General features: G+C 37.6%; 1 protein-coding gene across 1 annotated transcript; it reads right to left on the bottom strand.

Annotated features, from left to right (window-relative positions):
- LOC109350544 lies at nucleotides 550–1,569 on the bottom strand. The gene is made up of 2 exons (XM_019591774.1): nucleotides 924–1,569; nucleotides 550–815 (listed from the first exon to the last, which is right to left on the bottom strand). Exons 1-2 carry the CDS (start codon nucleotides 1,567–1,569, stop codon nucleotides 550–552), a joined length of 912 nt encoding a protein of 303 aa, XP_019447319.1.

The following is an 11,789-nucleotide window of genomic DNA, read 5'->3' as shown; positions in this document are numbered from 1 at the left end:
AATCTGTTCTGAATGCTTTGGAGTGAATAAGGAAACTAAGAATTTGTCTTCATTGCCTTCCCTTATGATTTGCCTCATGTGAAATGGGGATATCTCATTGAGGATCACATCCAACACATTTTATTTATGAGTAAGGAAGGTATTGATGAGTTTCCATTCTGATTTGTATCTTTAAGGAAAGTTTTGCCTTGCTCCTTGATTGTAATTCACACGCCTACCTTGATTAGGGAATAAATGGTCTTGCTTGATTGCTCTTAATTGTTGCCATATGGAGTTCTTCCACACGTGCTCTCCAAATTAGGCAAGAATTCTTTGAAATCTTATGGCCTTCAATGGGGAATTTCATGGTTGGATTGTTAAGGAAAGTGCTCCCTTGGTTTGTACCTGGATTACATGGTTGTTAATGCAATTTATTACAACTATAAGTTCACACACTTAAAGCTTAACAAGGCGGATAGTAATTGTTTGTTCAAATAAGGCAGAAATATAATTCCTAGACTACATGCGTGAATGATAATCCCCACTTATTAAATGGGACTCCCACACTCCTCAAATAGCCCCTCCTTTGCCGTGGCCAACTTGGGTTACTTCTATGAAAATGGTGCAATGTATGGCCTTGATTTCCTTGCTGGGCCTTGTTGATTCTGCCACTTCCTTTACTAGCAGGTTCAGAGTTTGGTATGCTTTCTTGGTTCTGGATCGGATCATGGGCCCTCTTAGACCACTTAGCTCTTCCTTGTGGATGGGCCTTGGTAGGTTCATATCATCCCCTCCTTCTTGGAGTGAATTCGACCTTGAATCAAAATCTTTATCACCTGCATCAAAAAGAGAAAGGTCAGTAACATTAAATGTAGCAATAATATTCCCATACTCATCTGGCAGATCCAGTTTTTAGGCATTGTTGTTGATTCTTTCTAGCACACGAAATGACGCATCTCCCCTAGCTTGGAGTTTGGTTTTCCTTTGTGTAGGAAAGCTCTCTTCGCTTATGTAGACCCAGACTAGGTCTTCAGGCTCAAAAATCACCTCTCCTCCCCCCTTATTGGCTTGTTTAGCATATCCTTCTATCTTTTGCTCTATTTGGGCCTTTACCCGCTCATGTAGCTTTTTCACATAGTCCTCTTTGGACTTAGCATCCTTATTATGCAACATAGATGAGTTAGGCATAGGTAATAAATCAAGAGGGGTTAGGGGTTGGAACCCATAAACTATCTCAAATGGAGACACCTTTTTGGTACTATGAGTGGCCCTTTTGTAAGCAAATTCAACATGGGGTAGACAGTCTTCCCAACTCTTTATATTCCTTTTTATGATTGCCCTCAAAGGGGTAGATAAAGTTCTATTAACGACTTTAGTTTGGCCATCTGTTTGGGGTTGGCATATGGTGGAAAATAGGAGTTTAGTCCCAAGCTTTCCCCACAAAGTTCTCCAGAAATGACTAAGGAACTTAGTGTCCCTGTCATTTACAATGCTACATGGTAGACCATGTAGTCTCACCACTTCTTTAAAGAATAAGTAAGCAATATGAGTTGGATCATCAATTTTTTTACAAGGTGTGAAATGTGCCATTTTTGAAAAACGATCTACTACGAACAAAATTGAGTCTTTTCCACTTTTAGATCATGGAAAAGCAACCATAATGTCCAAGGATAAGTCTATCCACGGGTAATCAGGTATGGGCAATGGAGTATAAAGCCCATGGGGCTTGCTTTTAGATTTAGCTCGCTTGCAAACAATGCAATTCTCACAGTGCCTTTGCACATCTCGCCTCATGTGAGGCTAGTAGAAATGTTCTTGCAACATGTCTAGGGTCTTTTAGACCCCAAAGTGGCCCATTAGGCCCCTTCATGAGACTCCTTAACAAGAAAGTCTCTAATGGATACTTTAGGCATAGATAAACGATTTTCTTTAAATAAGTATCCATCTTGTCTATAGTATCCAATAACGTCAACATTTTCATATTTATTATACATATCAGCAAATTCATCATCATTAATATACAAATCTTTGATTAATTCAAATTCCAACAGTTTTGTTTCAAGAGTAGAAAGCAACGTATGCCTTCTTGAGAGAGCATCAACCACAATATTGGCTTTTTCCTTCTTATGTTTTATGACATAAGGAAATTGCTCTAGGAATTCAACCCACTTAGCATGTCTTTTATTGAGCTTACCTTGCCCCTTTAAGTACTTTAGTCACAAACTCCTTGGGCAGGAGGTAATGCTTCCAAGTTTATAGTACCCTTACCAAGGCATATAGTTCCTTGTCATAGGTAGAATAATTCAACATGGGGCCACCTAGTTTCTCACTGAAATAAGCTAATGAGAGTCCTTCATGCATTAACACATCTCCAATTCCCACATTTGATGCATCACATTCTATTTCAAAAGATTTTGTAAAAATAGGCAAAACAAGAATGAGTGAATTAGTTAATTTTTCTTTAAGCCTCTTGAAGGCTTCCTCTTGTTTATCTCCCCATTTAATGCTGACATTCTTTTTAACAACCTCGTTAAGAGGTGCAGCTAGGGTACTAAATCCTTAACAAAGCGTCGGTAGAAGCTAGCCAAGCCATGGAAGCTTCTAACATCAGTTACAGTTTTGGGGGTGGGCCAATCCTGGATGGCCTTAATCTTTTTCTTATCAACATGGACCCCTTGGGCATTAATCAGAAAGCCCTATAATATGACATGGTCCATACAGGAATAACATTTTTCAATATTTGCATACAATTTTTCTTTTCTTAACACAAGTAGGACATGCCTAAGGTGTTCATAGTGCTCATTCATATTCTTACTGTATATTAATATGTCATCGAAATAGACTACAACAAACTTTCCCAAAAACTCTTTTAAAACATGGTTCATTAATCGCATAAATGTGCTGGGTACATTAGTTAACCCAAAAGGCATAACTAACCACTCATACAACCCAACTTTAGTTTTAAAAGCAGTTTTCCATTCGTCCCCTACCCTTATACAAATCTGATGATATCCACTTTTTAATCAATTTTAGTGAATATACAGGTACCATACAATTCATCAAGCAAGTCATCTAATCTAGGGATAGGATATCAATACTTTACTGTAATATTGTTGATTGCCCTACAATCAGTATACATTCTCCAGGACCCATCCTTTTTGGGTACAAGGATGACAGGAACAACACAAGGACTCATGCTTTCCTGAACCCATCCCTTTTGCATTAACTCCTCCACTTGTTTTTGAATCTCGTGAGTGTCATGAAGGTTGCTCCGATAGGCGGGCCTATTGGGGAAAGATGCTTTGGGAACGAGATCAATATGATGCTCAATTCCTCTCAAAGGTGGGAGGCCACGTGGGACCTCTTGAGGGAATACATCCTCAAATTCCTGCAGAATACTTTTTACAGAATCAGGTAAAACATTATTAGAGTTAGTAGTCAAACAGAATTGTTGACAACGAGTAGGTAAATGGTTTGCCTGGAGATTAAAACACGCTTCACTTCCCCTTTGGAAGTCATCAAACTTGTTCTTTTTTCATTTTTTTTTTATTTTTCTCATCTTTCTTTTTTCATTTTTTTCATTTTCACTTTTTTGTGTGGATCATTTCTTTGTTTTTATTTTTCTTCTTTTTTTCTCGATCCATTTTTTCTTTTAACTTTCTTTGGTTTTCACCAAATTTCCTTGGGGACAAGGGTAATAATAAAATTTTCTTATTACAATGCATAAATATATACTTGTTAGAGAAACCATCATGAATGGCTCTCCTATCATATTGCCAAGGCTTACCAAGCAGCATATGGCTAGCCTCCATTACTACTACGTCACATAGTATGGAATCCTCATATTTCCTTATAGAAAAGGGAACCTCTACCTATTGGTTCACCACCATCTCTCCAACCTCACTTAACCATTATAGTCGGTAAGGGGTTGGGTGGGCCCTTGTCACAAGGTTGAGTTTAGAAACCAACCTAGTGCTCACCATATTGGCATAGCTACCACCATCAATAATTATGGAATAGACATTCCCTGCCACCAAACATGTAGTATGGAAGATGTTCTCCCGTTGACTCTCCTCATCCTCCCTGACTTGGCTTCCTAAAAACCTTCGCACCATGAGAAGATCTCCTTCTGGAATATCCACATCCTCTTCACTTTCCTCTGAACTTGAAGTCTTTGATTGAGACTCCACCACTCCATTCTTCACCACCGTGGTTCTCCTGTTTGGGCATTGTGAGGTATATGGCCATGCCCCAAACATTTGAAACATTTGACCTCCATACTCCTAGTGGTGTTTTCCATGGGCTTCTTCCCTTGGGAAGAGTTCACGACCTCCTTTGGAATGGGCCCCTCCTTCTTATACTTGTCCTTCCACCTTGAAGATTGGAATTTTGAAGTGGAGGAGTATTTAGATTTCCTCCTCCGCAGTTGTTGCTCCACCTTCATGGCTTGTTGGACCAGATTCTCTAGCTCTACATATGGTTGTCCTTCTACCCTCATGATGGTTGGATCTCAGAAAAGCCAACTCCATCTCCTTGTAGTACTCATCCACTGGTTTGTTTCCTTGGGCCAACCTTTGAAGTTTCTTATGGATATCCTTTTCATAGGATGCCGAAACAAACCTCTTTCTCATCATAATCTTTATCTCATCCCAAGAATCTATTGGTTCAGCACCACACCTCTTTCTTTCCTTCTAAAATTGGTCCCACCACACCATGGTATACTCCAGGAATTCCAAGGCTACCACCTTGACCTTTTTTTCCTCAAAATAATTATGGTAGTAAAAACATTGCTCCATTTTCTAATCCCACTCTAGATAGGCCTCAAGATTATTCATCCCCATAAAGGTAGGGACTTTAATCTTGACCCCATCCATTTGGTCATCCATCCTCCTCTCCCTATGGCCACCATCATCATTCCTCATTTCCCTCCGCATCCTTCTCCTTTCTGGTTCAGAATCACTCGAACCACTATTATGATGCCTTTGATTTTGTCGAACCCATATCTCGTCCAATTGTTGTTGGAGTGCTCGGAACTTTGCACTCATTTTGTCAATTGCTTGCATATAGGCCGTGATCCTGGCGGACTCAGCTCCATCTCTTGTAGGACTCGACATTTCCTCACTTCTCTCTTGACTCTTTTCTCTCAATGTATTTAGTGTGTATCGCTCTGTCACTTTCTCTCGATTTTTCCTTGGGTTCTTGATAAAATTAAGCTAACCAAGAGTTGTTTTCAATATGGTGAACTCACAATCTTATCAAACAAAAAATATTTGGCTAAGGTTTATTTTGAGACAAAGGTATTTTTGGTTTTTTTGGGTAAGGTTAAAGGTAGGATATTTTTTTTTGTGCTTTTGTGTTTATGTATTTGACAAAAAATTTAAAAGACACTTGACTTACATAAGACTAGCTCTGAATACCACTTGAGACGAATCCCTTTTGAGAGGATTCAAATTTTTGTTTTTGATTGTTCTTGAATGTAAGTCTTTGAGATGAATATTGATTTTTGCACTTTGAAACTTGTTAAAATTTTTATTGGTTCTTGTTTGGGTTATTGTTTGGCCATGGGTTATGATTGTTGTTGGTTTGTTTTTGGTTGTTTATGGAGTGTGTTTGGTAGTGGGGTTTTGGGATGAAGGTTGAGTGAGTTTGTGGATTATTTAGGGCAATTGTGTAAGGATGTTTGTTGGTGGTTGTGTGTAGGGTTATTTGGCCATGTAGGATTGAGGATTGAAGTTTGATAGAAGAAGATGGATTAGATAGGAAGATGAAGGCGTCACAAACTTGATTGCTTGATAAGCCTAATGAATTTCGCCACAAGGAAGAGAACCTTGATAAGAAATGACTTTGGTGTAACCAGGAAATGAGGAGAAACTCAACTAGCAATGGATTATTTTCCCAAATAAATTCACGTTGTTTTATTCAAATAACCAAGCCAAGTACAAATAGATGTGGCTTTCGGCCATGCCATGCTGTCCATGTGAAATAGTAAAAACACATTGATTGCTTGCTTAATTCTATTCCCCATGTGCTATTTCGGTTATGGTAAGGATTTTGAATTGAAGATTGCATTGAATGCCTTCCATAATCTAATTCCCATGTGTTCTTTTTTGGTTGAGGCAAGTTTTTGAATTTGAGAATGAATATTCATGAATAAGTGTCCACATTCGATTTTGTAGTGAATAAGGAAACAAATAATTTGCCTCATTGCCTTCCCTTATGACTTGCCTCGTGTAAATAGGGATATTCTCTCGAGGATCACACCCAACACATGTTAAATGTGAATAAGTAGTCGATAAAGAAAATGTGAATAAGGAAGGTATTGATGGATTCCATTATGATTTGAATGCTTTGGAGTGAATAAGGAAACAAAGAATTTGTCTTCATTGCCTTCCCTTATGATTTGCCTCGTGTGAAATGGGGATATCTCCTTGAGGATCACATCTAACACATGTTATTTGTGAGTAAGGAAGGTATTGATGAGTTTCCATTCTGATTTTCATCTATAAGGAAAGTTTTGCCTTGCTCCTTAATTGTAATTCACACGCCTACCTTGATTAGGGAATAAATGGTCTTGCTTGATTGCTCTTGATTGTTGCCATATGGAGTTCTTCCACACGTGCTCTTCAAATTAGGCAAGAATTCTTTGAGATTTATGGCCTTCAAGGGGGAATCTCACGGCTGGATTATTAAGGATAGTGTTCCCTTATTACAACTATAAGTTCACGCACTTCAAGCTTAAAAAAGCGGATAGTAATTCTTTGTTCAAATAAGGCAGGAAAATAATTCCTAGACTACATGTGGGCATGATAATCCCCACGTATTAAATGAGACTCCCACACGCCTCAAATTGCCCATCGTTGGCTGTGGCCAACTTGGGTTACTTCTATGAAAATGGTGCAATGTATTGGCTTGATTTCCTTGCGGGGCCTTGTTAAGTCTACCAGTTCCTTTACTAGTAGGTTGAGAGTTTGGTGTGCTTTCTTGGTTTTGGATCGGGTCATGGGCCCTCCTAGCCCACTTAGATCTTCCTTGTTGATGGGCCTTGGTATATTCATATCACATCAACATTTAATTGGAACATACCATCAATGGTGTACCCTTTCCCATTAAATACCCCATTCCTAGTAATAATATACAAGTCTACTCCTATGGTCTGGGTAAAACCAACCTTATTAAAAAGAAAACCATAAAATAGATTCTTTCTCATCTCTGGAGTGTGCATTACATCTTTGAGAATGAGTGACTTCCCAGATGTAAACTTCAACTTCATATCACCAATTCCAACGACAATAGTGGTGTGGGAGTCACCCAACATCATCTTCTTATCATCAACGTTCGTGTATGTTTTGAACATAGTACGGTCATAACAAATATGGCGGAATGTGCTAGTATCTACCCACCATCCATCAGTTCCTACAACCATAGTGACCTTAGATAATACAACCACAAATGGCTCATCAACAATGTTGGCTTATGGAGGACGATTCATTGGTTTATTTCTGCACTTGCGTGCCACATGACCTAGTTTCCCACACTTGAAGCAGGTGAACAGGTTTCCAGAGTCATTCTTAGTAGGTGGCTAATCATATTAGACATTTTGAGGTTCAATTCTTGTTGCGACTGATCTTAGCCTAATTCCCATTTCGGTTCTAATTCTTGAAATTAGTGCAAGAAGGCTTTAGAACCGCTCCTGAGAATTTCTTCTTAGTGCCATTGTTGGAGAAATGAACACTTATTCTCTCTGATCTTGCTTACGAGCCTCTTCTTCAATATGAAGAGGAGTGATCAGAGATTCCAAAGATATTTCTTTGGTCTTATACCTTAGAAGGTTTTTGAAGTTCTTGCAGCTACGAGGCAGTTTGTCAATTATGACTGCCACTTGGAATTGCTCATCTAGGGGCATACCTTCAAAAATGATCTGATGAGCAAATTTCTATATCTCGTGGGACTGAGACTCTACTGATTTATCATCGGTCATTTGATACTTGAGGTAGCGGCTAACATCATACTTTTTAGTGTCAGCTTCCTCGGTATCATATTTCTTTTCAAGTGCATACCAAATTAATTTGGCAGACTTGTAAGGGTTGTAGTAATCATAGAGATCATCAGAAAACCTATTTAGAATGAAGTTCTTACATAAGTAATCACTTTCATTCTAGAGAGCTGTTTTAATAGCCAATTAATCCCTTTCCTCGTTTTCAGCCTCATCCGGCACTAATGGGATGTCGGTTTTTAGAATGTGGGCAACCTTTCTCATGGTGAGGAAAAATTCCATCTTATGTTGCTAATGTTTGAAATTTGTCCCGTCAAACCAAAATGGCTTGTTCAGGTCATAGTTGTTCGGTCTAGTAATATTATCTACAAATGCCATTACAGTAGAAACATCTTAAAATTGTTGTTACCATAGCTCGCAACAATTCTGAACAGCACAAAATAATCGTTACTGGATGAGTCACTACTAGGTCGCTCTATTTAAGATGTCTCGTGGTACTACTAAAATTGTGCAAGCAAACTATCAACCACACCGTCCCCAAGATAAAACAACCCAGTTCTCTGTTATACGATTTCTTACTGCACTGTAAGAATCACACCCGAATACACCCACAATATGGCTACTAGTGCCAAAACTCGAATTCCCATTGTATGGCTACTCGTTCCAATTCTTTTTCCACAATATTGACTACTAGTGTCAGTTCTTGAAATTACCACTTTGGCTGCATGTGCCAATTGTCAAGTGCCACGGAAAGAAAGAGGGATAAGGTTTCCGGAAATGCGTCGACGGAATATAAGTGAGGAGAAAAAGAAGTTGAGATGTAAACACCTTCAACTTGGTGAAAATTATAATGAGGGAATGAGGCATCTATTTATAGCCTGAGGCCTCCAACGACTCTCTAACGGCTCTTTCACCAACAACTCTATTACCAACGATTCTATCATAATGGCCGAGATCTTATCCAACAACTCTTTGCTTGTTGCATGTGTGTGTTGGTCAACACACGGTCCAAGCCCAAAAGCACCCAAAAAATTAAACAAATAAATTAATAAATAAATAAATATTTTATTAAAAAGAATGTTGGGCCGCAACTTAAGGCTTATAAAACCATCCAACTTCCCTCCTCCAAGCAAAGTGAGACTAGTGAGTTTTTTCATTTCACTTCAAAACACCATTCTTTCAACAAATTCCAACAAGAAATACATCTCAAGCTCACACAAAGTCAAAATAATTTGTCATTGTAATGCAAGCAATTTCTCTAGGTCAATCACTTCACTACAAATTTCCTTGAATAATAAGTATAATCTAGTTATGGTGCCTCACATCTTTTAGGTAAAATGGACAATATGTCAGTAGGCAAGAAATGTTCCATGAGTATATGACAATCATTAGACTTAAGACCTTTCAACATGAGGTGTGTTATTGATACGAGGTTTCAAGTGTTTGAAGAATATCCCTCTAAAACTTTAACACCATGAAGAAACTTACAAAATTTTGTTTTATCTTTCCTAGACAAAGTATAAGTTGTTGGGGGTAGAAATGTACGTTTTCCCTTCTTTATCGATCCCAACTCCATTCATATTCTCATACTAACCAAGTCTAATCTTACATTCAAGCCATCTTTGGTCTTACCATGAAAATTAAGTAAGGTATCAATGAGTGATGCGGACCTCCAAGAGTGGTTTGCTTTTTTGCCAATTGTTCTTGCCTAAAACTTAATTTGACTTGTGGAATAACACTTTTATATGAATGGCCACGTTTTGTGTATGATTATAGGAGAAATGTGTATATAATTAGTGTTTAGGCCGAATTGTTTTTTATTTTTTGTTTATGAATTTTATGTGTTTGTGTTGGATAAAAGAAAGTGGAAAAGGATCAAGATGGAGGTGATACATACAAAGTAACTTGGTAGGCCAAGGAGGTTTGCCACAAGGAAGGATCCTTGATAAGAACAAGGTTAAGGCGCCACACCAATAGTGATAAGCCTATGAACACCACAAGAACTAGTTTTGATATGTTCTAAGCTAGGAGCAAAGCTCAACCAAAAAGGAATTAATCCAAATAAAATATGAAGTGTCTTATTCAAATGTGTAAATTGATTAAATATAGTGGGGAATTTGGCCAAGCCTTGATCCCATGTGAAAAATGGAGTAAAACACATTGATTGATATCCAAAGACTTTCCTAAGAATTCAAATCCTAATAAATAATGTGTTAAACACTTTAATGGGGAATAATGCTCATGAATTCTTGCCATCTTGAGTTGTTCTTGTATGGAAACTTTCCCTTTGTCCTTCCACACATTTAAGTCGTGTACCAAGTCTCTTTGGTGGGCATATTCAGTTCTTTTGGCACCAATAAAGAAAGATTTATTTGTCTTAATTTATTTTCATGCATGTTGTTTCCATTTGGGCAAGTCTTGAAGTGGAAAATATCCTCATTATTTGAATTACATGTCCCAAATCAGATTCGAATGATGGATGGCTTGGAACAAGTATGCAAAGAAATAAATCAGTCAACCTTGTGATTCACGCCCCACCTTGTTTAGGAAACAATCTCCATTGTTTGATGAGTGAGCTGAGTAACAGGTTACTAGACCTAGGTAACAGGTTACTTAAACTGTGTAACAATGAGTAATAGGTTACAGGGACTATGCAGGTTACTGGGACTGTGCAATATGTTACCTAACTGAGTAAAAATTCACCTAGAATATTTAACATTGTTTAATCGATTACTAAAAATCAGTATCCGATTATTACTCAGACAGAGAGTTTGGGTAATCAATTTGCTTCATTACTTTCTTTATTACATCATAGTTCCAAAAAATTTCAAATTATTCACAACTTAGCAATATGGAACTACAAATGGTGTATGCTACTAATCAAAATGTCCTGATTAACTTGACCTTGATCGTAATGAGACAAATGTGGGCCTTTAGAAGTGATTTTGGACCCTTACCTTATGTTATCGTCATAACTGCCATTCTTGAGCATTTTGGTATATCTCTTGCTGAGGAGTCTAACATCATACTTGATGCTTGAGATAATAAGATTGATGTGGATGTAATTCATGAAAATGGGATTCTTTCAAGATACCACTAATATGATCTACAAGCATTATGTTTATCATCAGACTGCCCAATCTAAAAGTCTTCTATTGACCCTCCTACAAAATAACACTCTTCATTTCATGATGATCATCGTCATCTGGTTCCATGTTTTCCAATTAAATGGTTGTGAATGAGTTATATGGATTTGGATACTAAGCGCGCTGAGCCAGAATCTTAGAGTAGTTTGTCTAGGATTTGCATAGTTTTTTTATTTTTGCTATTGTTGCTACTAAACTTGTTGGATATGTTGTTATGTACTTGGCCTTAACATTTATTTTATGTCTTGATGAACTGATTATGCTTTACTGCTTGTTATTGCTATGGAATTTCAGTTTTCTCATCATCTAAGAAGAGGTATATGTCAAACAACTTTTGGAGTTTGAAGATTACAAACATCCCTCTCATGTTTATAAACTTAAGAAAGCTCTCTATGGCCTAAAACAAGCTCCATGTGCTTGGTATAACCGTCTAACAAGATTTTTACTTGTTAAAGACTTTACCAAAGGAAAGGTCGATACTACACTTTTTATTAAGAAAATAGATAATCATATGCTACTTGTAATAATATATGTTGATGATATGATTTTCGGTTCTACTAATGATCTCTTGTGTAGTGATTTTCGTAAAATGATAGAAGGAGAATATGAGATGTCCATGATGGGATAGTTGAATCACTTTCTTGGACTACAAATCACAAAACTCAAGGATG

The sequence above is a fragment of the Lupinus angustifolius genome, chromosome LG06 (assembly GCF_001865875.1).
Source record: "Lupinus angustifolius cultivar Tanjil chromosome LG06, LupAngTanjil_v1.0, whole genome shotgun sequence".
Classification (NCBI taxonomy): Eukaryota; Viridiplantae; Streptophyta; class Magnoliopsida; order Fabales; family Fabaceae; genus Lupinus; species Lupinus angustifolius.
Note: the sequence above shows the minus strand (reverse complement) of the source record. Positions and strands in the feature narration are given on the sequence as shown.

Excerpts from the sequence above, each read along its gene's own strand:
- LOC109350544 (XM_019591774.1), bottom strand. The coding sequence starts at position 1,569 with ATGGCACATTTCACACCTTGTAAAAAAATTGATGATCCAACTCATATT. Across the intron at positions 816-923 it reads TAGGGGAGATGCGTCATTTC|GTGATAAAGATTTTGATTCA; the intron begins GTGTGCTAGAAA and ends TTTTTGATGCAG.